The 27,828-nt window shown below is 46.5% G+C and overlaps 1 protein-coding gene and 1 long non-coding RNA gene across 4 annotated transcripts; one reads left to right on the top strand and one right to left on the bottom strand.

The window, feature by feature from the left end:
* Window positions 1–170: 170 nt before the first annotated feature.
* Window positions 171–27,634, top strand: SLC5A9 (solute carrier family 5 member 9). Of its 3 annotated transcripts, none has more exons than XM_087731194.1 (15): window positions 171–258; window positions 3,134–3,331; window positions 4,740–4,811; window positions 7,296–7,400; window positions 9,260–9,424; window positions 12,012–12,117; window positions 12,694–12,774; window positions 13,517–13,722; window positions 14,534–14,669; window positions 15,591–15,698; window positions 15,883–16,033; window positions 17,250–17,418; window positions 18,069–18,284; window positions 24,546–24,675; window positions 26,670–27,634. In XM_087731194.1, exons 2-15 carry the CDS (start codon window positions 3,203–3,205, stop codon window positions 26,876–26,878), a joined length of 1,983 nt encoding a protein of 660 aa, XP_087587320.1. In that variant the 5' UTR covers window positions 171–258; window positions 3,134–3,202; the 3' UTR covers window positions 26,879–27,634. The 3 variants fall into 3 exon arrangements, with proteins under 3 accessions (XP_087587320.1, XP_087587319.1, XP_087587317.1); XM_087731193.1 differs by having other exon boundaries at window positions 24,546–24,693; window positions 26,673–27,634; XM_087731191.1 differs by having other exon boundaries at window positions 24,546–24,693.
* On the bottom strand, window positions 21,145–23,181 carry LOC148052104 (uncharacterized). Its single transcript, XR_015698691.1, has 3 exons — window positions 22,925–23,181; window positions 22,500–22,586; window positions 21,145–21,450 (listed from the first exon to the last, which is right to left on the bottom strand). It is a non-coding gene; the product is annotated as an uncharacterized LOC148052104 (long non-coding RNA).
* Window positions 27,635–27,828: the final 194 nt, after the last annotated feature.

The raw sequence follows: 27,828 nt of genomic DNA, 5'->3' as shown, positions 1-27,828 counted from the left end.
TGCACTGCGCTTCTTGCCTGGGGCTCCTGCCATGGGGCTGGGAGTCAGGGAGAGTGTCACGCAACACCGGCTGCGTCATCCCCTTGGCTGTGGGCAGGGACAACGGCCACGTCCCCAGGGGAGCATGGGAGGAGCACACCTCTGCAACCAGCCCCAAGGAGTGGGGAGCAGAACAACTCCTGCCTGAATGGGACCGCGGGCAGGAGGGCCACAAGACCTCGAGAAGCAAAGAAGGGCACTGCTGCAGATGCGCTTGAGGTATCATCCATGTTCAAGGTGCAGCCACTGCAATCCTACCCGATTGCACTGGCAATGGGATTGGCCACTATGGCTTGAGATGATCCAGACAGTGTAGTAACACTTGATAGGGTCCTGCCACCATAAGCCAACATATTTCTAGTGGGTCCAGCAGCCTCGTGATAGCTCACAGCTGCTGGGAATGGCTTATTAGATGTATTTACTTTTCAGGGGTGCAAGCTTTCAAGCATTTGCAGGTGTTAATTACTGCTGGTACAGTACTTTGGGAAAGTGGGGTGAAGGGCTGGGTTGGGCGAGTACTTTGGGTTGGGGTCCCCATGGGGAGCAGGGTTTCTGGTTTGGAAAGACTAGAGATACTGGCTCTGTTTGTTTCTTGGGCAGGAATTTGATGCATTTCAAGATTAGGTGACTGTCTTTGCTTTCAGGTGCTGTGGTGTTAAGAGGGAAAAGCGTGTGGGTGAGTGTAAATCAGCTCTGCACAGGGAGAGCTGCCTGTTTACACCAGGGGATTTAGGCTTCCAGATATTTAATTTCTGGTAACTGTACTTCAGCTTGTTGAAACATTTCAGTCCTGAAAAACCTTTTGTGGGCAATGAGACTACGGGGAGGCACTGCTCCCAGAAAGCCTCAGACTGGGGAGCAGGGGTGGACGGGGACCTTGCTTCGGCAGTGCAATTAATGAGCAAGCAGGTAGCCAGCATTTGCAAGAAAACGCTGGGGGAGAGGGGGATAAAACAAAATGAGAGAGAGGTTTTGTTGCCTCCCTTGAAACCAAGAACAAGCAAAGCTCACCTAAGTTTAAAATGTCCTACCTAATAAGTCATGGGGTGAGGGACCATGGGTAGCGGAGGGTGGGGGAGGTAGGAGATGGTTCTGCTTTGAGGACCGGGGGATTGCCTGGAGAAGGCTTGTGCCCTACAGCCAGCTCTGTAATGGCTCTCTGATTACAGTCTCTCTGTAATGACTCTGCAAACCCAGTAGAAACCTTGGGTGACCCTCCCAAAGCTGTCCCAACAGAGGAGCAGAGGGGCGGTGTGACCCACACCCTGTGCCCTGATTCAGAGGGCTAGTGGTGTCAAGGAGAGCTGGGCTCATGCTGGAGGGTCCCCACCTTGACTCCAGACCAGGCTGGTGCCCTCAGCTGAGGTGTCCTGTCCCCCATTATCAGGTATGAGATAGCTGCAGACAGAGGTAACGGAGGGACCTTTGCAGCCATGTCAGAGCTTGAGTCTTGGGGGCTGGTACCACAGTCAGGACCACCCTATGTATGTCCCAAGTGTTATCCTCTTTCATTTAGCATCCAGCTACAGCCCTTCATAATTTCTTTTCTGACAGGCCCCAGGGTAAGCCCTGCTGAGCCTGACAGGGTGGCAGCCCCAAACCTAACCCCTCCCAAGGACAGCAGTTGTAGCCCCTGCCTTTGCCTGCTAGCCCAACCCACTGCCCTGTCTTCTCCTACAGCAGCAACCCCTCCATAGGAGCACTTAGGAAACACCTCCAGCATACTTGTGATTTCCCTGGTGCTATTGTGGGTGGGGAAAGTGAGGCAGGGAACTGACGCTGTCTTGGAGGAACATTCACAGCACTGTGGGAACTCAGCAGAAAGCAGAAAAGTAGCTCTTCCTCAGCCAGTGGAGAGAGAGAGAGGAGACATATCTCCAGAGGGTGACCTGGGCCAGCCATGGTCTGGAGATGTTTGTATTTATGAACTAAGGGGGGAATGGATGCCACAAGCCCCCATGGCTTTGAGGGTGGTGTCAGGAGCCACAAATCTGTGGGAGGCAAATGTCATTTAGCATCATTAGGAATCACACTGAGAAGCCATAGCTGTGCCTATCTGCCTGTCTCAGGCTTTTGGGTTATGACCATCAACTGAAGCACCCGCAGGGACCATCCTGGAATCCTCTCGGCACCTCTGAGCAGGTCTCTGGTGGAGAGGGAGATGGAGGCACAGGTCCTGCCTGGCACCAGCGTTAAGAGGTGGAGAAGAGTGAGACATCCCATGCAGCTGAGAAATTACTCTCCCCAAATGACTCGAACCTGTGGTTTGCAGTTTGCTGCTGTGGTAGGGGACAGCCCCCTCCTACCTGCCCATGCCCCAAGACAGCTACTGCTCCTGCTGCCACTGCAGCTTTCCCGACTCATGTAGGTGAGCTGGCATTGGCTCTGCTTGTCACGCCAGCAGCTTAACTCCTTCACTGCTGGCCATGTGCACACTGGAGAGCCTGCCAAGAAAGCTCAGCTGTCTCCTCCCTGCACTTCCCCCTGTTGCTATCTGCACAGTGAATGTACAGCATAACACGTGCTCCCTGCCTGCTAACCATCCACCGGGGCTGTGGGTCTCTGCAGCACGGAGTATCCCTGAGCTGCAGCACAGGATGGAGAAGGAGGCAGCACAGGGCTGGACCGAGTGAGGAAAGGGGCACTGTCACCCTTGCCTGTGGCTGATCCTGCCCCTGTGGGGTGGGTGCAGGTGCTGCACCCATCCTGCACAGATCGGTATCCTTACCACCCACACCAGGAAGAAAGACCAGCTCCCCTCTATGGCAGCTCCTCTTAGGAGGAACTTTCGTCTCTAGGATGCTGCAGTGAAAGTGATGTGAAAGAGGGGTGAGGGACAAGACAATGTGACATTTATCCATTTGCCATCCCAGTGGGTGTCACCAATGGGTAAATGGGCAGGAGAGGGGACCACCGGTAAAAGGACTCAGGAGCATCTGCGAGGGATGCTCACACCACGGAGCTATTGGGAGGTCCTCACTGATGAACTGTGGGGCCAAAGCTCCTGCTGGAGCCTGCTGGGAAACATTAGCCACAGTCCTGCCTGGCTCCCGCTCCCCCCTCACACCTTCTCCACCCTGTTAATTATTACAAGGGAAGCGATGAAGGCCAACGTGCACCAAAGTCCAGTGTGAGAGAGAAAATCAGCAGTTCACTTGCAGCCATGAGCCAGCCGACCACAGCCACCGCGGAGCTGCCCACACTGCCAGGAGACACGACAGTGGCCTTTGGGGTGGCAGACATCATCGTTGTGGTTTTTTACTTTGCCTTTGTCCTCATCGTCGGGATATGGGTGAGTCCCCAAGGTGACTCTGTTTAGGTCTGCCTGAGGCGGAGAGCCTTTGATCCTCCCTGGACCCCTCTTGGGTACAGAGGTGTTTGCCTGCAAAGGGCATCCTCTGCACACACCGTTATCACATGGCCTATTGAGCAGGTTTGTGGGGTGACAGTGATCTTCCCGTGAGTCCTCACCACTACCCTCACATGGGGACAACCAAGGGGTCATTCCCTGGAGGTTGTTCTGGGGATGATATCTACCTCCCATGCTGCAAAGTAGTCTTACGCTGGGGTGTGGGCAGGCAGGGGGCAAGGGCAAAAGAAAAGCTGGGGTTGACGGGGAGAAGACTGAAATGGGACTTTAAAAAGCTTTGGAAAGATTGTTACTAATTATTTGTTCATGTTGTTTTGCAAAGGCCTCTTTCAGAGAGACCTACAATCTTCTGGTTGGCTGACGTGTTTTTTCTCGTTCCCAATGGGTACATTCAAGGAGAAGCCATTAAATAGGCACAAGCAGCTTCTTTCCAAAGCTGGACTACCAGAAACCTGCACAAAGAGAGACAGAAGCACTGGGTGAAGCCTGGCATACTTAAGAGATACACAAAACAATTTTTGGAGCTGATGCTTAGACCAGGCATTCAGGCTTCTCCTGGCTTGGTGGCAGTGCTGCTCACCAGTCTGAGCGCTGCCATCTGCATAAGCATTTTGCAGCAAACCATTTTATTATGGTGTCCAACTGCAAGTTCCCGGTTGCTGCAAACAGCAAGCACAGTCAGCCTCAGTGACATCGGAGGGTCTTGCTGGCCTATGGACATCCTATTGCTCTTGAAATCCCTGCATTTCTCATGCAGTTCCTAGATGGGCCTGCGTGATGTGGCCATGTAAGTGTGGGGCTGCTGGAAGGAAGCAAGGCAGCAGGAGCTGCCACAGGGCATTGCTAGCCATCCTGGAGTGACCCTGCATGTCATGCCCAAATGCAGTCCTTGATGGCATCCCATGGGATACAAGGTTGTCCTCTGATTCTCACCCCTTGCCATGTTCTCCCTTATTTGGCTCTGAAGGCATTTGCTAGGGGTGCTGGACTGTGAGGAGGGAAAAGCTTCCTCTTAATGCATACCATGATCAGAAGTTGGGCAGCCTTTCTTGGAGCTGCAAACACTTATCTTCACATGGCTGAGAGCAGCCAGACCCCTAGATTTCTCAAAACTGGATGCCTTTCACAGGGGCCCTGCCTCAGCCTACACTACGTATCTGTGCTGCTCTGAGTAGGGTGAGCCGGTTGACTGCAGTGATGCCTGAAGGAGTAGGACTGGGGTGGTGCAAGAGGTTGCTGACAGGATGTTTCAAGGCTACTGGGATGGGCATTGAATCTGACTTGAAGGTGGGTGAACGGAGGAAAACACTTTTTTTTCCTGTGCTTCTAGTCATCGATACGAGCAAGCCGGGGGACCATTGGAGGCTATTTCCTAGCTGGACGATCCATGACTTGGTGGCCTGTGAGTGAAATGCATCCCTCTGTTTCTCATGGTTCAAAAGCAATTCCAGATGTAAGGAGGGCAGGTCTAGTGAGGGGACCCAGTCTATACATGTTTTGACAGTAGCCTTGAGATGAAGAAGATCCACCAGGAATCATCCCATGCAGTTTTGCTAATGGGCTACAGTGTGGAGCTGCTGGGCCAAAAGCCCAGTTCAGCACCTTCAGGCTTTTTCAACTCTCAATTTGTCTGCTAAAGTCAGCAATAAAAATGTTCATACTGATGGACATGAGGGAGTGCTGACTGCATAGCTGGGTTTGAAACTCTTTGGCTCCAACTCGCCAAAGATACCATTGTCCCAAGCCAAGAGAGCATTAGGTAATCTAGGAATGTTCTTTCCAGTAAAAAAGCATTTAAAGACTGAAGAAAAAAATAATCGCAAAGCCCAGGACTTTCTGAGCCCTTGCTATTTAGAGTAAAGTTGAGATTATTGACTAATGATGCAAAGGATATAAACTTCAAACCACCGAAGTAAAAATATTCACTATGAAGAAAAAAAAATCTATTGAAGGCACCTTTTCTTGGGAGTGAAAGGTACATATAAAGATAATTTAAAGTTTGAAAGGAATAAAAATGCCACAGGAATAAAGATCCTTCTCAGCCAATGCCAGACTCTAGCACCATATATCTCTCCAGTGAGTCGTGGGTAATGGAATGCACTTCTCAACCAAAACACTGTATTTTTTTCTTTTTTTTTCCTTCGGATGTACACTGCCCATAAATTCACTAGGTTAGATTTTCAACCTCTTTCATCAGAGACACATACACCTTTCTAAAATCTGTTATTTCTTAAATGTTCTTTATACTTCTGTCTTGGCCAAGTGACATTTAATGGAAAAGCTTAACTTGATGGTTTTCTCTAATTAGGAAGGGAAAAATCAAAGGATACTAAAATGGAACATTTTTTCCCAAACATTATTCTTTTTAAAAAAAAAAAAAAAGAAAACAAACCCAAAAAACATTCTTATTGCTTTTGGCTCCAGCCACAGGTGGTCACAGAGCCCGCTGGGTACAGGTTGGCTCTTGGTTCTCCTGATTTACCATTCTAGGTTGACTTTTCAGTTTTGTTTGTCAGAAAGCTGATTCCACCTCTGCAGCACTCCTGCAGGGTCAGCTCCTCGTGGCCTTCACCTTGAGTACATGACTGGCTTACACGTATTTTACTTCTTTTTTACAGGGGTGACAGATTTCTGCTGTGTGTTAGGCAGCCTCAACTAAACCCTGGTATTACATTGCTACTCCTGTGCAATGTATCTTCTGTATTTCTGTGTCTGATATAGATATCAGGAAGACTGTTTACATCTTTTGAGAGCACCAGTCCCCACCTCAGTTGCAAATTCATGTTGCAGCAGCCAGCTCTCTAATAATGAGTTTTCTTAGACAGACAAGAAGGCAGAGCTGTTGGCAGGAATCAGTGTGGGTGTTGATGCCATATTAATGTTTTACCTTGCTCAAAAGCAGATCAAATTCCATCATTCTTTATTTCACATTTAGCAGTACTAAGGGGAGAAAAGCTCTTCATAGGTGATGTGGCTAAAAGCAAACTTTCTCTGGAGACAAAATGGCTAGACTTGTCCTTTGGGTAAATTCTCATTTGACTCTGACAGAGATTTGGCATTGGCATACAGAAAGGAGGTGAGGCTTTACACCAAATAAAAGTAGTAATTAAGGCAGATATTCTTTACCCTGTTTAAAGTGCCTTGGAGCCTGCATTCTTCCAATTAGGGTGTCAATGAGCCATGGTAGGGACAGCCTACCATGCCTACGGCCTACAGTTAAAGCTAACCTGAGGCATTAGTGTTTTCCAACCTACTGCAGAGCTGAATATCTTTGAACCTACGTATAGACATTAAACACAAAAGGCCTGCATGTTTCTAACATCATCCCTGCTATGGTTCAGGAATATCCTCCCTTAGGAGGAGCTCCAAGAGACCACTCCCATCACCCTGGCTGTGTAGACCACCACATGCATGTTTAGTGCAAGACTTAAAAGAGGCTGGGCTGTCAGCAAGACATGGAGAGGTAGAGCAAGGGTCAGCAAGGTTGGAGAAGGCACGTTTCTGGCTGAGTAACAAGAGAATGGAGAAATCCATCCATGTTTCATGGACACTAAGGTATCTGTGGCTGCCACCAGACTTCCGTCACCCTGCTGTAGTCCCCATAACAGTCGTGTATCTCAGGAGAACCATTACCAAAGTCAACCCTGATTCTGAGATTAAGCTTTGCATTGGAGTGGGGGCAGTGGAAGGGAGCGGGCACACCCTCTTTAAGATATAAAAACATAGTTTTCTTTAAAAGGAAAACCCAACTCTCCATTAGCATCCAGCTACCTATCTACAAGGTGACAAGGCCCTGGGGAAAGAGTGCCAGACGGAAATGCTTGAGCTGATACAGAAGTTCCTCAAGGTGACTTTCTGGGTTTTGTGCCTGTACCATGTGTTTCAGATTGGAGCATCCCTGATGTCAAGCAATGTGGGCAGTGGCTTATTCATCGGCCTGGCAGGCACTGGAGCAGCTGGGGGCCTTGCTGTTGGGGGCTTTGAGTGGAACGTAAGAGTCAGTTATGTTGTCAACTAAGATGTCACTGTTTATAAAGGGACGGGGGGGTTTGTCTCTAAAATCAGATGCTAACAGTATTGGCAACTGCAAGTTCTGAAGCCTCAGGAAAGAAGCCTCCAGACATTCAGATAGCCTTAAAAACATGAGATCTTTATTTTAGTTTAAGTGGAATCCACTAAAATTATTAGCTCTTTGACCTTCCCAGAAGCACATGGCCATATTTTTAGGCTTTGGTCTGCACTCATCAAGATTAAAATAAAAGATAATAAATGTTAAAAAGGTATTTGGATCATCACAGGATTCTGGGTACAGGGAGTTTGAAAAAAAGCGGCATTTGCCCTTAAATTCAGTGTAAAGCCACGAGAATTGGCAACACTGCATTCACCTGTCAGCTGCCAAAATGTGACATCTCTGGGGTGAACATCTGGGTGTGAAGGCAGGTCTCATTCTGCCCTATTGAAGTGGCCTGGAAAATTGCCACTGACACCACACAGAGCATGAAAACCAGGTCCTTTGTGTGTGATGCTAATGAAATTTCTCAGCTGCACTGATGAGGAGTGAGATTAGTGCCAGCCTCACAATAAACATCACTCACCTAACTCTAAATCTCTTGTCTGTGTCAGTAGAGATTGCTAACAGTGCCGGATACTTGCCAAGCACAGGCAGGGCCCACCAAAAACTCTTTCCTTGGGTATCTATTCACTGCACTAGTTTGTTTTTTTTTTTCTAAACCATTAAGATCACCTTTAAGTCCTTTGTGAGAAACCAGAGCCTGTGTTCTGCTTGGTGCATGTAGGACATACCAATATTGCTGTGCTTTAAGTAAATCTATTCAAGTCATTTTAGAAGCCCGTGAAGATAAGATTGTATGTCAGGGCAAATCTAACTTCATGAGTTTAGATTAATTTCTTTCAGATTGGAAAGGGACCTTAGATATGCCATTATCCTCTCCCTTTGTCATGGAACATCACTCAGCTGCAGTGATCATATGAGCATCTTTTACCTAAGCCAGTTTCTGCCACTGCAGGAGCCATGGCTGTTCTCCTCAGTCACTCACAATCTCTGCTTACAGGGATCAGTTTCATTTCTGATAACTTAAATAACTGATCAAAGTAAAATCTGGACTAATATGTAATGTACTTGGATGCAAAGTAATGGCCTGAGACAGCCAGGAGGTGATAATCCAATGGCTTTTATTTATGTTCAAGATCTGTTTGGGCTTTTGCTGGGTTTCAGAGAAGAAACACATGATGGGAGATGACTTTACACCTTCCAAAAGACCCTTCACCTGTGGCAAAGCAACTGAACTGCCCCTTAATCTACCAGTGACAGAAACACATCTGCATCAGCCTGCAAGGAGAACATCCTGGCAGAGTCTTGCTGTTGCTTATTTTTATGCTCCGCAGGGACAGTCTGCTGCCTCAGCCTCATCACTTGCTAATCAAGCAACAAACAGATGCTCCCATCCTTCTCTGAATCACTTAACTCTTCACTGCCACAGCATCAGTGGCTTCAAAGGCCACCAAATATAGCACCATCTTTCAGAGATCCAGGGCAACAGAATACACCATCTGGCCCAAAAGACCAGGAGATGGAACAGGACGTGTCACCCATGACAGAGACATACAGGGTTTAGGAGGAGAACTTCAAAAGCTTCTAATTATATTATAATAATTCCTCCACTTGTCATCTCATCTTCTGAGCAGGGAGAAAAAGTCAGACTGCTTCCCAAATATATTGCATTGCACTGTACCCTTCTGCTTTCTTAGGATATCCACTGAAAGAGCAGAGGAGAAGGACGTTCCCTTGTGTTGAATCATGTGCCTTTATTTTCTCTGTCTCATTAACAGGCTACCTGGGCACTTCTGGCTCTCGGCTGGATTTTTGTGCCGGTTTACATCGCAGCAGGAGTGGTCACCATGCCTGAATACCTGCAGAAGAGATTTGGAGGGCAGAGGATACAAATCTATATGTCCGTACTGTCCCTCATTCTCTATATATTCACCAAGATATCCGTATGTATCCAATTGAACACAACCCTTGTGTCTAGGGCAGGGGTAGGTCATCCTGGTACAATGCAGGGCTGCTCAGAGGGAACTCAGATGTCCTTGAAAGGACCAGTTCAGCTACCAGAAACAGTAGCAGTGTGTTAGTTTGCTGCTTTGCTCAAGTCAATACCTGCCTCTGCATTGATCATGGAGACCTATCCTAATAGAGCGAGCCTTCATTAAACAGCAATGCACAGTGAGAACTTTACAGGGATATGGCAGGTAATTACTAAACAGTATAAGTATTATAAGCTGTCTGCCTGCTTTTCCTCTTCTATCAGATCAAACCTTAGGCAATATAGACAGAGGAACTGCAGCATTACCCCATCTCAGAATCTGGCTGGTTGCATCTTGTACATGTGAAATTCTCTTAAATGATCATAAATCTGCTGTTGTTCTTGTAGCTGAGTTTTCAGCATTAGGTATGTTATGGTTATTCCTCTCTCTTTCTGTTGCTTTTGTTGTATAAAAAGGGTATGGTGAAAGGAAGGTAGGTTCTGGCTTAAGAGAAAACTCAGCATCTTTCCTGGATTGCTTGTAGCATTGTACCCTGCTGGTAGTCAAAAAGCAAGGTAAGCTTCTGGGTATTTCCCTTCATTTAAATGCCATTAATAAAGAGGCAGAACTTAAGCTCAGAGATTTGCTAAGAACTATCTGTGCCCTTGGAGAGAGAGGACTGTATTTCAGAGTCCATTACAGGGACTGAAAATGTCAGTCCTTTGTCTCCAGCTGATTGTCCCATAGCCAGTACAAGTCAGTTTTCACTAGATCCTACTGAAGTATTTGGATGTCAAATTGCCTTGGAAAACATTGACTGGAGATGAGGCACCCATGTGCCTTTTGCAATTGGCTTCAGGGTCCTTCTCCCAGGCTTATTATATCTCAGGTCCTGGGAGATGCATTAAGAGAAGTCCCAGGCTGGGAGTATAGGATAGATTTCCTCCTCAAATGGCCAGCTCTTGGTCATGTCACCCTTTGCCCTGGGGAACTGAGGCATTGCCCAGGATGAGATCTTGCATTTGCATGGGTAAAGCGGCATTTGAAGCATCTTCACCCATGAGAGATAAGTGGAAGATCTCTCTGGCAACAGCACCACAATGTGCACAGCTACACAGTCAATGTATGTGCCAAAAACAGACCAGTCTTTCAAAATGACCTTCAGCAGAGCAGTATTTGCCAATGCCTTTCAGAGCAGGACCCTGGCCTCAGTCATTGCTGTTTCATCTCAGTAGTTTCTCCTCTGTGCAGCTAATTCACGCGTGGCTGACGGATGTGGCTGGTGGAGTTTATGGGCATGACAGGTGCTTTCTATTAAGCGATGCTATTGTTTGTAGAGAGCTCATTTAGCGGCTGGCTGGACAGCAGGCAGTTGGTTACAAGAAGAATTTTTCTCCCTGTGCTTTTTGCCCAAACATAGGTTAGCAACTGGGGCATTGCAGTCTTCCCTGCTCGCAAAGGAAAACAGAGATCTCAATAAACAGTGTTGTCAAAGGACTGATCCTGCACGGCTACAGAGGTGTTTGTATTTCTTGCTGGGAAGTCAAAAACCAGAAGACACAGTGGTTCTTGTGGTGTAGTGGCAGTGTTTGTCCTGTCTCAGGGTTACAGAGGTCGGGAGTTGCACTGGCTGCTTGCTTTTAAGGTGCTTATTTCAGGCACAGCAAATAGAAATCTTGCCCATCCCTTCTGTCTCCCTTGGCAAATGTCTTTACCTGTATCTCACCCCGTACCAGATTTGCAGGTGTCCTTCAAATCCATTTCCCAACCTACACATCCCCCATATCACCTTCTGCATTTGAATGATGTTATCTGTATAATTCCAGGTTTCACTCAGTTTCTGGCTTCACTCTCTCTGCCAGTAGATCCAAACAAAACAAAGCCGATGCGGGTTTCTGTATTTCTAGTGAGGTCCTCAGCAGGTATAACCTGTTTCTCTGGTGTCATTCTAGTATGCTGAACTACATGAATAGAAAAGCAAGCTGTTGACCTTTTCAGGTAAATAAATCATGGCACAAGATATCAGTGATTCTTTAGGGGTCTTTCAACCAGGAGTGTCTACTGGCCACTAGGCCACCAAGATGTAGTCTTGGGAAGAACCTGGTCTCTGTTATTTGCCCCTCTTTCTTTCCTGTGTCTGCCTGTGGATACATTGGCTCCTGCTCCCCACGGGTGTCTTCACAGTCAACAAAAGGAGTGGCAGTTTCCACCAATACCTGTATGTGCCAGTGAGGATTACATGCCATGAAGGCTGCCTGTAAGATAGCCTTTTGGTTGCTTTGTAGTACCTTGATGTGGGACCTTGATTTTCACCCTCCTGATGCCCCAGCTCCAAGATGCTGAGAGCTCTGACCTGGAGGAAAGATTTTCCTTGCGCTGAGAACAAGAAGGTTCACAGCCAACAGCCCCATGCTCTCTCCTCCTCTTCCACTTCACCTTCGTGGTGTCCTCCCTCGTCAATGCTTTCAGCCGCAGAGGGCTGCAGGCTGCTTTATTAGATTTCACTTGCACGAAGCACTATTAATGCCAGACTGCCCTTGTTTTTTTTTTATTCCAGACAGACATTTTTTCCGGAGCATTGTTCATCCAAATCTCTTTGGGCTGGAACCTCTACTTGTCCACTGTGGTCTTGCTAGCAGTGACTGCTGTCTACACCATAGCTGGTAAATAGCTGATTTTAAAAGAAACACTATAAAACTGGAGCCTAGGACATAAATTTCCCCTTTCCTACATTGGGGAAAGTACTCAGGTCCTGGTCTGTGGGAGAGATTCCCCTGGTTGCTGGTAGTACCTGCCCTGTCACTCCCAGCTGTTGGAGACCTCTGGCTATTCTCCTCTCCCTTCCTGGCCCAAGGGAAACTGATATGGGGGGATTATCACTGTTTTATAGAGAATTTTCTAACACTACAGAAGGCTCCTGGCTCCCTCTATGCAGATAGCTACCACTGCCCATATTTGCTCTTTTTTTTCTCTTTTTGCAACATTAGCATCCTTAGATATTAAGATGCTGGACTGCCTCCAAGTCCTCTCGTGAACATGGACAAGCCCTTTAGGCCATTCGTCACAGGAGGGCTTGTGACAGCTATAGGCTCCTGGGGACCAGCTCAGTGCCAGCTTCTCCCAATAGGTCTGTCCTGAAATCACAGGGCTGGGGCCAAGGTAAACTTTTTCCAGGTGAGGTACCTGTTTCATTGCACATGATGGCTCCCTCTGCCTGTTGTCTCTGGTTCTCATGACAGGTGGTTTAACCGCTGTGATATACACAGACGCGCTGCAGACCCTGATCATGGTGCTGGGAGCTTTGGTCCTCATGTTCATAGGTAAGGGGAACCTGCAGTGGCATCATACACTGGTTTAATGGTCCTAAGGTCATTAGACCTTAGCAGGGTACCTCAGCTTTTCATGTATGGTGCAGAAATTAGTTTTAACTACTCACAGAAGTGGTGCCAGCACAACTCTCATTTGCCAAGTTGTCGGACTTGCTTCATCCTTTGCACTAACTGTACGGAAGTGAGGTTCTGGATAACCAGAGCTTGCAACACTGCATTCCCAGAGCCAAATTCAGCTCTCACTATACTCATGTAAATTCAGAGTAATTCTGCCAACTTTCTGTGTTGACTTTGGGAGTTACTGTGCATTCATCTGGGCGTAACTGACCATTATAAAGAAATGAAAAAGCAACAAGGAACTGGCCATCATTAGTCTTTGCTTTAAGCCTTCTTGACAAACAGAAATATAGATATATCTTGTTTCATGTCATACCTTCCTGCTTCCGCTCTTGGAGGGTGCATGAGCAAAGACTAGATGCTGAGGACATCATGGGGATTAGGATCATGGAGATTTTCCTGCATTGATCCTCTTCCAGGATGCACTGTTAAAACCACAAGGACTCCGGGCAAAATCCGACTGACTCTTGTAGAAACCTTGACTGCCAAAAGCAAGGGTGGAATGAAAAGGAGATGAGAGGATGATAGGAGAAAAGAAACGTAATCATGAGACTCAGATAAGGAAATAACCTTGCAGGGAGCACCAGACCTTAAATCACTGGCATTTTCTTTTCAGGATTTGAAAAAGTTGGCTGGTATGAAGGACTTCAGGAGAAATACAGCACAGCAATACCGAAGATCATAGTCCCAAACACAACCTGTCACCTCCCACGTGCAGATGCCTTTCATTTGTTCAGGGATCCAGTCACAGGAGACATTCCTTGGCCTGGCCTTATATTTGGCCTCTCTGTGCTGGCTCTTTGGTGCTGGTGCACCGACCAGGTAAAGAAAGTCTTTCCCTCTACAGGCAAACCACCACACTATTATTTCCAATCCACTCCTCAGTTTGTGGATCTGTGAGCTGAAACATGACTGTGTCTCACTGTGCAGGAGTTACAACATTTTACTGGTCTAGACCAGAATATCTCACTCCTTCCACCTTCTCAGCAAGCTGCTAATTTTGTGCACTTCTTAGTGCAGAGAGAGCAGGTTATTTTCTTCCGTCTTTATCCCACTGTGGGCTGGTGAGTACTGAGGGTCTTCATGCAGTTAGTGTGACAAGAATATGAAAATGTGGATCTGGAGCTGGCTCTGCAGTGACCTTGTGTAGACCTCCAGACAAGCCATTCCTGTTCCCAGAGATCTCACATTTCTTATTCCTTTCCAAGCTACAACCAAGGAAAACTGTATTTGTTTCTCAAGACGCAGTGCTTTTGTGCTTTAAGACGGGATAATTATGAAAACCCACCACTGAACTTTTACCAAAACACCCACGGTCTGCTTCATTCCTTGTCTCTTGCTGCTGTACAGCCACTGCCTCCAGTCCTCAAGGTGGCTTCATTTCAGTCAAGGGCGAAATGATTCCTGTAAAGGAAATTTCCACACTGCCCTCTCCTATAGCCTGTGCACTGAGCTCTGAGCAGTGGCAGCAGGCTGCAGTCAACCGAGATGGGAAAGTTGCCATTGGCATGCAAAACACCCTGGGATCCTGCTGGATGAAAGTCATCCATGAGAACGAGAGACAGAGGATGGATCCTGCTCTCTCTGTAGTGTTTCTATTTTACTCTCTGCTCCCTTTCTGCACTGATTGCAGGTGATAGTCCAGAGGTCTCTCTCTGCCAAGAACCTCTCCCATGCCAAAGGTGGATCAGTGCTGGGAGGATACCTGAAAATCTTCCCTATGTTTTTCATTGTCATGCCAGGAATGATCAGCAGAGCTCTTTACCCAGGTAAGCCTTTTTATGTTCCTTGCCACAGGGATTTACACCTGCCAGGACCACTAATCCCACACAGGTTCTCCAGCACTTTTACACCTCAGAAACTCTGCTGCCCTGCAGGCACATTTGTATATACTCCCATTGTACACTGATGTTCCCATGCCCTTCCTCCACTTCCAGTGCTCCCACACTGGTAGAAGTAACTGGGACTACCCATATGGGGCATATTTTGCCATTGGGGGCATAAAACTCCATGCTGTGGACATCATATGCATCTGTCTATCTGGAGGAAATCAGTGAGATGAAATAAACAAAGGACTGAGGTTGTCCATCCTATGGATTACTTTCATTAGATATTTGGTGAGACTTTTAGCAATCGTCTGCCACACAGATTCATACAATTCCTCGTGGATTATGTGAAACAGCCATCCTTTGTGAAAGAGAAAGTGTTCACCTCATGTTGTCTCCCAAGGAGCTCTCATTGCTGGTTTCTCCAGAGCATGCCACCTACCGGGAAGAATAGCCTGGTTAGGAGGACCACTCCTGGAGGAAAGTGTAAGTGTCTCAAGTGCCTCTCTCCCAGATTTCCTCAAATAGGAGTAACTCATCCTGCAACACCCCTGGTAACCCAGCTGGCAGGTTCATGGAAACAGTCCAGTTCCCACAAATGACAAATCAAGAATTACAATTATGCAACATCCAGGAGAGTTATATCTGTACCCTGAACAGAATTGCAAAATGTCATCTCGAAGTTTCACCTTTATTTTATGATGTAAAATGTTATTCAGCTCCACTCATTCTAGCTGTATTCCAGCTGCACCTCTGAAATTATACAAAACCGCACAAGGCATCAAGATTTGTTCCCTTGAATTAAACAACCTATGGCTCAACGGTGTTTACACTGACTTCTTGATATTTTCCTATCTTCCACAGATGAAGTGGGCTGCGTGGACCCAGACATCTGTCAAAGGGTCTGTGGAGCTGCGGTGGGTTGTTCCAACATTGCCTACCCCAAACTCGTGATAGAACTATTGCCTGATGGTGAGAAACCTTTACACTTGTGGAGGTGGGCTTGAGTCATGCTCTGCACAGCGGGATCAGACTGCCCTTATCCATCCTATGGATGAGGAAATCTTTCTGCAGTTACCAGACATCAGGATGAAAAAAAAGTACTCCGAGGCCAAAGGTCCAGTCCTGATTTTCCTTCCCTTTTTTGTTCCCCCAGGGCTCCGGGGTTTGATGATTGCCGTGATGATGGCAGCCTTGATGAGTTCCCTCACCTCCATTTTCAACAGCAGCAGCACACTCTTCGTTATAGACATCTGGCAGCGGATCCGCAGAAAAGCTTCGGAGCAGGAGCTGATGATTGTGGGCAGGTCCTTACATTTCTTTATGTCTCATTGCTCTCATCATCTGTTTTGAGTGCAGCATTTACATTCTTCAGTCTGGACTCACTGAGAAAAATCTGGTGCCTAAAATACAGAACAGGAATGCAGCATGGGAAAGAGCATTACATTTTCCAGCTTCATCTCAGATAGACCTGGTCAAAGAGAAACACTGAGCGCACTGCTAAGCTAGGTAGATCATTGCCTCTCTCTTCTCTAAACTTAACATAAATACTGCCTTAAATCTAAATTTTAGAAAAGCCAAAGGTGCTCTGGAGTCACTGTCACCAGAGGTCTTTAAGAACATGTTATTTTTGCATCAGACAGGACTAACACATTGCAATTACTCCTTTTTTCAGGGAAAAGTGCAGAGAGCTGGGCCTCCCAGCTCTCTGTCTCTCTGATAAGTTATAGTGCCCTTTGCAAGCAAGCTTTGGTACTGCATTATATCAGGGGCACATAAAGTTCTCCTCCTGATAGCAGAATTTAAGCTGCATTGTGCCTGTTTGTGGTGCTTTTCCTCTTCTGTCATAAGCATTAAGTTTCTAAACTTTGTTGTGGGGTGGGTGAAGGCTGCAGGCAATCTCATACTCCACCACTGTAGAGCAGTGAGAGGGAAAGTACATCTTGTTCAGCAATATGGAGCAACCTCTATAACATACGGTGCAAAGATGAAGGAGGGTTATGGTATGCACCTGAGACCCCAGAAGCAATTTTAATAAGCAGCAAATTAAATGGGATTTGGCAAAAGCACAAGGCTGAGCATGTTATCTGCTTGGAAAGGTGGCAGAAAGATTGCTTCCACAAGCTTTCATCTTGTTCTCTCTGTTGCATCTGAGAGCTAGTCCTTCGAAGAATGTATCACTCTCCAGGACACACCAGGCTGAAGGGCTTGCACTGATCCAGCTCACGATGGGAGCCACCATGCCCTTGTGGATCTCTCATGCATGTTGATTGGCAAGTCCTGGCTCAGATCTCTCTGAAATCTGTGAAGTTAGCTCTGGCAGTTGGTTGAATTGACTTTCTAGAAGAGAAAAATTTTCTCTTTTCTTGTGTACACAAGGAAAGGTTCTTCTTGAGAGTGATCTGTGGATTTTTTTCTTAGGAAATTCTGAGAGTAATTGGAAGCGTGTTTTGCTGCAAAACTTCATTTTCAGGTAGACTCCACCACCTGCAGAGCTAATATAATTTTGTCCTCATCTTCCAGAGTCTTTATCCTCATCCTTGTAGTCATCAGTATTCTCTGGATCCCGATCATTCAATCAGCCAACAGCGGCAAGCTCTTTGACTACATTCAGTCCATAACCAGCTATCTAGCCCCACCGATCACAGCTCTCTTCATCTTGGCAATCTTCTGCAAGAGGATTAATGAGCCTGTAAGTGGAGTGTCAAAAACCAATTGATATACACATTCAATTTGATAAAATAAATAAATAACTCTCCCCTCACTACCTAGCCTTTGAGACTCTTTAAACTTAAAGCCAGTCCAGCTAAAATGTGACAATTAGACAGCCTTTCCCTGGCATGCATTAGTGGATCTTAGCCCAGTCTCTAGTGTATGTGTGTTTGCTTCCAAGAAGCCACTGCAAGTGGTACTTCTTGGCAGTCTCATTTGAAAGCACGAAAGGCAAAATTGTTCCACACTTTAGGGATGATGTGTCAAACTCTAGTTGGAGGCATGTTGCTAGGAAGAGACTCCTGCATTGTTTGTGCTATATCTGTTCCGTGTTCAAGGACAGAAAGAAAAAACGAGGATTTTTAACTGAAAACATCCTCCTTTGATGCATGTCAGTGTGGGTTTCCGTCAGGCATAAAAGGTCTTGGTCTAAGAAAGAGCTGAAAAGAGCAGAGCAGAGCAGAGCAGAGCAGAGCAGAGCAGAGCAGAGCAGAAAAGAAAAGAAAAGAAAAGAAAAGAAAAGAAAAGAAAAGAAAAGAAAAGAAAAGAAAAGAAAAGAAAAGAAAAGAAAAGAAAACTTAACCAAAGGTAACATGCAGTGACCTTTTCTTCATGCTTGCCTTTCCTCAGGGTGCTTTCTGGGGCCTCATGGTTGGGCTAGCTGTTGGTCTCGTTCGGATGATCCTCGAGTTTATTTATAGCACACCGTCTTGTGGTGAGGAGGACAGAAGACCAGCTGTGCTAAAGGACTTGCACTACCTCTACTTTGCCCTCATCCTCTGTGTCCTCACTGCAATTGTCATTGTCCTTATTAGTCTCTGCACCCCACCGATCCCTGAAGAAAAGGTAAGTGACTTGCAGTGGCACCCTTTTCTCAGAGTCCCCGTTTGGTTTCCAAAAATCTCTGAAATCTGTCCTTTTCTTTTCCTCCCATGGTTAAGAAATGGTGTGTAATGCATATGCTGCAAAGAAGCCCTTGCTCCTCAGCTTTCTATTCCCCAGGTCACATAGTGTTAATGCTTTGAGGCACTGAGTGCTTCAAATTGAGTGTGAGTTCCCATGCTGTGCCTAGAGCTAGGCAGACACCACAGCCCATCATAACTGGAACAGAAAGAAAAGAAGAAGGGGAAGGAGATGAAATCATATTACAGAGCACTGCTGAGGAGGAATTAAATATATCTAATTGTAGCATCTACCCTGTTTCAGCAGAGCCAGCATCAATCTTGCAGGCAAACAAGATTAATATCTTTTGCAACATGGGCATTTAGGAAAATAACATTTTGTCCCAATGTGATCTCAATTACATTTAATAACTTTGAGTCAGGCACAACTTTCTTTTACTTAACACATTAAAATGGTGCAGAGTTTGAAGGCTTTATATAATAAAACCTTAAAGCACCTCTTCCCAGTCCCAAATTTTAAAGCAGCTGTCAATATAGAAAACCTGCCATCCACCTCCAAACAAAGGTTACTGGATAGATTTAAGAGAGTTACTTTTTCCTGTCTAACTGCATGAGGAAATGAGGGTGATGCCATTATAGCACTTTCTATCTGTTGCTTCCTCATAACTTGTAAAGCATTAACCAATTCCGTCAATGTTTGATCGAATGTTAGTTGTGTCAAAGATAGCCAGCTCCTAAAGATTACATGAAAGCAGGTGCTCAGATAGAGGTGAGGGGGAGAGAGAGAGCCTGTCTTTGTGTCTGCTTTGAGATAAAGTCTCAGCTTTTATTAGCTATCAGAGGATCCACATGGGAGAGAGAAATACTGGCAAGGAGGCACCATTAGTTCTGCTGCTTACGTTGTTCACTACTGCTCAGGGGTGGCCAGATGGTTGCCAGCAATTAATTACTGTAGTTTAATGAGTTCCCACTCATCATCTGACCTGTGATAACTAAACATGTGCAGTGCTCCCTGCCCACAGCAATAGCAAGATAAGATGCATTAACATAGCACGGGCAGATAGTGAACATCATACCAACAGTTTAGGAAATGAAGAAACTGGCCACAGCACCTACAGGCTTTTTAGTCTGACCTCAGAGGTATAGAAACATTTAAAGCACATTTTAAAGGGGGGAGGGTCAGGACGAAGACCTACTGTAACAGCATCAGGGAAAAAGAGGTTATGATCATAAGAGATTCCTCAGAGGAGATTTTCAGTAGAAATAGGTGAGTTTATAGGTGCTGGACTTAAGGGACCTTATTTGACATATTCTTCAAAGAGCCAATGTTCAGAAAAGATGGATTCAGACTGGAAGCAGTCGAGGGAGCAAAGCCAATGGGATGGTCAGGGAGGATAGAATTTTGTCTGAAACAGCTGTGTGCAGTCATCCCAGAGGAACAAAAAGTGAGGGGTGGTGGCTGCCCCCCCCAGGAACATCTGGAGAGCCAGGGAGGGAGGAGAGCTTGCTAAAGGGCAGTGCCAGTCATGAACAAACATAGGCTGGGCTTTTTTGGGGAAGTATTCTAAAGAGGGATGTTCAGAATAACTTTTTGGTAGGCTATGGACCCCACGTAGTGCTGAGCTCAGTGCTTGACCTCTGTATAAGAGATTCCATTGAAGAAAATTAATAAGAATTAATGATATTGCCTGTGACAGTGAGAGGCTGGACATGGAGACCAAGATCAATCATCTGATGATGGTGATGACCATCCATGTCCCGTGTGCCCCTTCGCCCTCAGTATCTTCCCACCACAAGGAAAATGAGATGGGCTGCCAGGCAATGTGTGCCAGTAAGTGGTAGCTAATTCCCTCTTCCCATAGCTCGGTAGGAATGGGAGAGTCTGCCCCTGTGGTTTTAGTCTGATTTCCATTCAGTTTCTGCTATTTATCCCCAATTTCAACAGGAAAGGTCTGACCTTGTTCCTCAGAGAACAGCCAAAGTGAAGGTCTGGTTTTTAAGCTGAGGTAGGTGCCAACATTGCTGGGTTGCTGCCTGTCCAGCACGAATCTGAGTGTGCAGCATTAAAACCAACATTTTTCATTTTCCCTCAGTCAGACTTACCCCAACTTTTGCCCTAGCCATGAGTGCAGGTGTAGATATGGACCATCACTCCTGGTGGCATGATTTCTCACAGTGTCCTGCAAGTAGGGCTTGTCTCCTCATCTCAAGTTAGTCTGTGGCTGTGCTGAGATGGCTCAAGGACAGAAGGGTTTTGGGAAGGAAGGGCAGGAGGTAGAAAGCAGGATGGACGTGTCAGGCTCTAGCCCTCTGGGTAGACACTAGCACCTGAACTTTGTGTTTGGCCATTAGTGACCTCAGGTTGCTGGGTTTTGGCATGCAAGTGGGCAAACCTGTGGTGAAGAGCCTGTATGTCCCCATGATAGTGGCTGGCAGGGGGGCTGGTAGCAGGTGTCCTGGCTGAGGATATCTGAAGCTCTGGTGCTTCCCAGTCCCATGTGTTGGCCAATTCACTTTATGAGCCTCAGATATTTCCCCCATAAAAATCACATGGGACTAGTTCTGCTAGCGCTTATCTGTGCAGTGCTTTGAGATTTAGTGATGAAAGACTCTGTATAAAAGCTAGGAATTATGCCATTTATTTTGTCAAGCAAAAGGAAAAGAAAAACAAGCCACCAAAGAAAAAGCCAAGGAAATACAGTGATAGATCATACTTCAGCAGATGTAAATCAGCATAGCTCCATTGCCTTCAAAGACCAGGAGCAGCTGTTGAGCACAGTTATGCCTCTTTACACCAGCTGAGGATCTACACTGGACAACTTTAAATATTGAATCTCAATCCTTTTCAGATAGTAAATGGGCAAAAGGAGAGAAGAGATTTGTATCTGATGTTACAGTGGTACAGCTAATGTGCCTGGCTTTAAATGAATTACAATCCAAGAACTGCAAGCTATAGCATTTTTTCCTGCTGTTTTGGACACTCTCCCATCCCTGTGGTGATTGATGCTGTGCTGGAAAACAAGTATGCAAGGAATTTGTTTGGTATGCTCCAGAGTTCATATGTCTTCATTGTAGGTAGTCCATATTGTGTCACGCTGTCCTTGAAAACCCTGCAAAAGAGCTTACAATTAAATTTGAGACTGTGAAGCTGAAACACAACTGTCAGGTGCCAGATGGCATTTTGGAACAGAAGGATTTATTCTAGTTTACAAACAACAAAAGAAAAACTTTGCTGAGTTCTTGCAAACTCCCTTGTCCAGGGAGAACGTGAGGGTGGAAAGGGAGAGGAACAGCCCACAAAGCACAAGTGCCACATGAGCAAGTCACCTCCCCAGGGGTCAGGGCTCAGCCAGACAGGCTGATGAATTGGCAATTCTACTTAATGTGCTCTGGAGTTGGGGATGTTTTCCCTGTGTCCTGAGGTCTGGCTTTGGTGACTCCTTTAGGTGCATGGCCTAGGGCGAGCACCAAGCCCGCTTTGGCTGGTCTGAACCCACACCATGCACTCCTGAGGTGCTGGAGCTGAAGCTCCCACAGCATCATCTAGTGCCACTGACAGCAAAGTGTGCTCAGCTCCTGTGGGAAACAGGCATTTACAGAGGCACAAACTAAGGGGGGACACAGGGCTCCCTGAGCAGTGCCCTCGCATGGCTCTGCGGTGGGGAGCAGAGCCACAGGGCTCCCCGGGACCCGCCAAGTGACTATCCCCCACTCCCCTGCCCTTGGGCATGGCAGCCTCAGGCAGCATTTCCAAGGTCCAAGTCAATTCTGCTAACGCAGCTCCCCTGTCAGCAGTTCTCCTTATTTATGTATTTGCTTGTATTCTCCAGGCATGCAAAACACATGCCATCATCTGCCTCCCCCATTCCCAGCCCTTCGTGAGTCTGTGCCAGGAAGCACAGCCAGCCCCGTGGTGGCCTCCATGGCCACACAATGCTGCTGGTCTGCCCCAGCATGTGCCCTTCTGGTGATGGCAAAGAGGAGAAAGGGAAACCTCAAGGAATTCAGCCAGTCAAAACCTACCACAGGGGAGCTTGAAGCTGGAGCGTGGGTGTGATGCTTCACCGAGGAGCCCTCTAGGGTGGTGGTTTGTTTTATTTGGCCATGGTCAAAAAAACAGCTCCTGGGTGGGTCAGTGGATGATATGCGATGAGGTTACCTGTGTGTCTATGCTCCTTTCAACTGGGAATCCTTCCCATCTGGCAGAGTCTGAGCCCCAGGTAAAGTCCAGCCCTTGCAGATTTTGCTGCAATGTGAAGAGACAGTCATTCAGTGATACATGGGAAGAGGAGGGAAAAGAAAAAAGTTTTGGAAATTCTTTAGTACCCTGAAACTTTGCTATGTTCCAGTGACATTTCCTAAGTGATTAAAAAAAAAAAAAAAGAATCCTTGAGAAAGATGAGGATCATCAAATCAAAGCAATTTAGCACATCATGACAAGAAAGATTAGCCCTGCCCAATGCTCATCTTGGTTGAAAATGATTTAAATAAAGCTATAAATCTTCTGGAAATTATGCAACATTTTGTGTCAGCTGGAAATTCCTGCCTGGATTTGTGTGTGTAAAATTCAAAAATTAAACTCACATTACTTTGTAAGTGACCCATTTGAGACGTTCATTTCCATACGGGCAGAGCAGGGAGGCAGACACTCATCAGGCAAATACGTGACTTTGCCTGACCTGTTATCACCGCTGCAGCTTTGCTACCCCGGTCCCGTCCTGCGGCTCCTCTGCATCCTCAACCGATGGACATGGACAGCTGCATTTGAGTGGGATTGATGAGCGTGGTCCTTGCTGCCTGGCTTGGCCAGAACACACAGAGCTAAGGAAGTGCTGACGCCATCAAGCTGCTTGGTGTGCTATGGTCAGCCAAAGAAGCAGCAGGTCTGACTTAAATTCAAAGCCCTGAGCCCCTGGGATGGCTAACCCCACCCCACAGCTGAAAAAGGACCACTGTGAGATTGGCAAGATTAATGCCTCCTGTGCACTCCTTGTGTCCCAGGGAGGAGAAGACTTTCAGACTTGCTCAAGGATAAGAGTTTCAGATCTCCTGCTTTGGTAAAGCAGAGCAGATTGCAATCACAGCAGCCTGTCCAGCACTGATCATCTCTCATGACTTGCGATGGTTCTTTCACTGAAAGACTGCAGAGAGAGGTAATGTCTTGTATTGGCCCAACAGAGAAAACTAGAATTAAAAAACAAAGGAAAAAAAGCCAAACCAACAAACAAAGAAAAAAGAGAAAAGGCATTTGGATGGGTAAGTCTTGCAGTGTGTGCCAAGAGTTCATTTTTTTCTACTTGTAACTACACCTGTTGGTCTAATGTATGGTATAATCCTCCCTGCGAATTGTGACTTGATATTCGCTGTCACACCCACGTAGTTGCACTTCTTGAACACGTACTTGCAGTCACAGAGCAGAGACACAATACTGCTACTTTTCCCACTAAAAGCCCTGAGATAATCTCATTTGGAAGTGCAGGTTGCTACTTTGATGTGAGCTTGTCCCAACTGTGGGGTTTAATGTTCAAATTGGGTTTTCTTTTCCTATAAAATGACAACTGAGATGAGACAGAAGATCCTTCAGTCCCTCCCCATGTCCCAGAGAAGGAGCTGCTCAAATACTGGTGTTCCTATGGCCATATATCTGCGTCATGCCCCTATAGCCATATATCTGCATGCCAGCACGCAACTGATCTTTCTCTGCTGAGGGTTCAATTGCTGTCTGTGATTGACTGTATCCAGAGAGGATTATCTTGGCTTCTTTTTTTTTTTTTTATTTTAATTGACTTTATTACCTTTCCCTGTTGGAGATCTGCCATTCTGGACACAGATCATCATTACTTCATGTCAATCAAGTGAGCCTAGCAAATAGGAAGCTGCTTCTTCAATGTCTACTAAAAGGTTACTCCTGATAGAAACAGGGATGGAACAGGTTGTTTAAAAAAGAAAAAAAGAAGGAAAGAAACTAGATTAATTCACACTTTTTCTCAGCTTTTCAGCTCCAGCTGGATGGTACCAGCCTTCTTTTTCAGGGTGTGAGCACCTGTGCAGAAGGGAGGTGAGAGAAAGTGGGGGAACAACCATTGCCCCAGGACAGGTCTTTCAGCACCATCTTGGATCTGTCCCCCTCAAAGAGGGAGGTGACTGGCATGCCAGTTTGCAACTGACAGGCAATAACCTGTTTGTTCTCTGTCCCACTTTGCAGCTCGTTTGCCTGACGTGGTGGACAAGACACAGAAAAGCACCTACCATTGACCTGAAAAATTACAAGAGTCGTGCAGCACAGATCAATCCAGCCGACGGAGAGAGTGCCTTGGTCGAAAGTACAGATTCAGGTGATAAGGAGGAGGCAGGTAGGGTGGCTTGCTGTGAACAAGCACGCTCATGTGGTGAGTCCACAGCCAAGATCTCATGCAAGTCCCTCTAAAGCTCATGAGAGGCCATCTGTTGCATTCACTGGAGTTGGGGCTTGTATTTATGGGTATACCAGTTATGAGGATGTGACAAGTGAAATTGTTGCAGTTCTTGGTCCTCCCAACATATCTTCTAGCGTTTACCTTCATGTCACAATCCTCTGAATGGTTCAGAAGAGCTGCCATTGCTGAAAAACAAAGAAAACTCACCATTCAGTAAAATGTTTTTCCTCCTCCTCCCTAGAACAAGTTACTTACGCAGGCAAACTACCCCAGTCCAGCCCTGCCCAAGTCACAGTGTTATTTTAGCACTTCAGGCCTGGACACTTAATGGTGTGTTGGACGCCTTAGATGGGAGCCAACGTCCACTTACGAACATCCCTTGGCAGGGTGGAGGTCTGTGCTGCTGGGACTCTGCCTCTTGCCCCGATGACACTGGGGCTTTGTGCCATGACACTGCATCTATTTCTCTGTCTCACCAAGATGCTCTTGAGGAGCTCCATAGCACTACTGCAGCCATAACCAAAGCAGCAGCGACCACTAGAGCTGTGATAGTCGTGGCAGGCTCTGTAATTTCAACTTGCAGCACATAAAAATGGCATCCCTTCCTGTCCTCATCATTGCTAGGAGATAAAACCCTTGTGTATGTGTTAGAGATGCCTCCTTCTTACTCCTGTGTGAGCTCTGCTGGCCAAACTCACTCAGTGATGCTGTAACATACTGTATCAAAATAGTGTCACGGTCTGACGGGACCATGAGACACTGGGAGCAGGTGTGTGCACTTTGTGGATGTCCTAGGATAAATCTACAAGCCTCAGTTTTCTCATTTACATTATGCCAATAGTATCTTTCATTTTCCCTTAGGATATAAGGCATCGTTAAAACTCAGACCCAAGTTGCTTAAATATCCGTGTGGCCTACCAAGGGTATTTAATAAGAAGGAAGGCAAAGAGTCAAATGAACTTAAAGAGTTGTCAGGAGACAGAACAGTAGCAGAAGATGCTACATAGGCAAGTTTTTTTCAGAGTGGACAGAGATTTATTCTGCAAATCCATTAAAAAAATACAGCTTCCTGGTTTTCAGTTTAACCTTCCAAGGTTACAGAGCAGAAAAACGCAGAAGAAAGGCACATACACAACATTTCTTCACTCCTTCCTTTTGCTGGTCTATCCAAAGGACACCGGTACCAATTACAGCCAAGCTAAACAGAAGTGAACAACTAAAGAAATATCTTATTTTTTTTTCCCAATAGAGTAATGTTGGGCTTAAGTTGAATGCAGCCATTCAGCATTATCTATTATTTCTTATCAATTCCTAGTTCACTTAACTAGCTCATATTTTTATAAACAGATGTCTTAGTATTTTGGTAATTAGTAATGATGGTCAAGGAAATGCAAAACACAGCAGCTGACAGTTTAATGAGGGTTTTTTTTTCAGGTAACACCTTTTTCAAGGCCTTATGACACTGCATTTCAAAAAATATTTGGAAAGCACAGCCAGTGAAATACACACGGCACAGGGCTGACAATTAAAACACATACTTCACCCTGCATGTCAAGTGTAATAAATAAGCCAGGAGATCTCTAAATGGACCATCATGCTGTCAGGAATTTGTGAAAGTGGATGGAAGCAGGCTTGGGGAGGAGGGGGAAAAGGTCTGTTAATTAACTAATGAACGATTGGTATTGCAATCAACCAACTGTAATCAGGCTGTGCTGGACATGGTCGAGACAGAGCTTTCTCTTTTCCCTTCCCTTTCCTTCCCTTCCCATCTCCCATCATCATCTTCATCTCCCATCCAAGATACATCGCAAGCCCCATTCCAGATTGGTCAATGCACCTCCAAACTGGTGGAAGGAGGGAGGGAAAAGCCCCAGCTAGATGATAACACCCATTCTTTGATCCATTTCTTGCAGCAGCCAAGCCTCCCTGCTGGAAAATGCTGTACCTATGGTTCTGTGGTCTGTCCACCGGCCCCACGCCCACCCTGTCCCAGGAGGAGAGAGCTGCCCTGGAGCGGAGACTCACCAGCATCGAGGAAAAGCCCCTGTGGAAGATTGTTTGCAATGTTAATGCTATTCTCCTGCTGACCGTTAATGTCTTTCTGTGGGCATATTTCGGCTGAGGTGGGGTCAGGCAGCACGTGGCTTTGGTTTCTCTCAGGGGTCCTCATCTTCATGTCTAAGCCAGAGGTGTCAGGTGACAGAGACCCTGGTGATGGTTCCTGGAGGCGCTGGCACACCTTGGCGCAGCCCTTCCCCAGAGGCACTGCTTGCTGGAAATGACTGCGGGGCTCTGTTTCTCCATAAGATAAGGTGTGACCAAGATTCAAAACTAGTCACATCCATGATGCAGAGGATGTGTGGGACAGCATGTGGGTGAAGTCAGGAGACCTGGGGTCAATTTTAAAGGTGCAGAGCCAAGCCCAGCAAGGAGCTTTGGAAAGTCTGTTTGTGGCATGGCCGGGTCTGTGTTCCCCTCACGCACCAGCTCAAGGCTGACTTTGCACCGCTGCTCTTAGTGGAAGGACTTCTGTTTTACACTGGTGTGGAAAAGGAGACTTAAGCACTATCTGCAGGTTTGTTTTTTTTTTATATGGCCAAAATTCAGATGGGGTTAGTGTGGGACCACTGGATTAGCTCAGCAGCAACAACCTTGGCTCCCACAGCCACCCCAGGACCTGTGTGAGACCCCCCCGCCCCGCCAGCTGGCATCAGCAGGGGGGACAGGGGCTTTCCCACCCTCCCTGAGCCCCCCCCAGTCTGCCCACTCTGCCGCGTGACAGTGGGTCTTACAACAGCCTGACCTTGTTTACTCATCGCGCCAATCCTGTCCCTTAACAGCATTACCAGCAATAAAGGTGCCTTAGTAACAAAGCCAATTTTGACTTTGGGTTATTGTGGTTATATATCCTCCACTGACGCACAAAGGTCACCTTGGGACCACGGTCACCTGCCTGTGGTAGGGAAAAGAAATATTCCTCCTTGGGCTAGGTCCAAGGCTGGACCTTGCCCTCCTTCGGCAAGTCCAGGCCCCTCTGACCCAACTTGGTATCATCATGCAATGTGGCATGGC

Source organism: Nipponia nippon, unplaced genomic scaffold (assembly GCF_047370975.1).
Source record: "Nipponia nippon isolate SJK-2023a ecotype South Korea unplaced genomic scaffold, ASM4737097v1 scaffold_5, whole genome shotgun sequence".
Lineage (NCBI taxonomy): Eukaryota > Metazoa > Chordata > Aves > Pelecaniformes > Threskiornithidae > Nipponia > Nipponia nippon.
The sequence above is the reverse complement of the archived record's forward strand: the minus strand, read 5'-3'. Positions and strand labels throughout refer to the sequence as shown.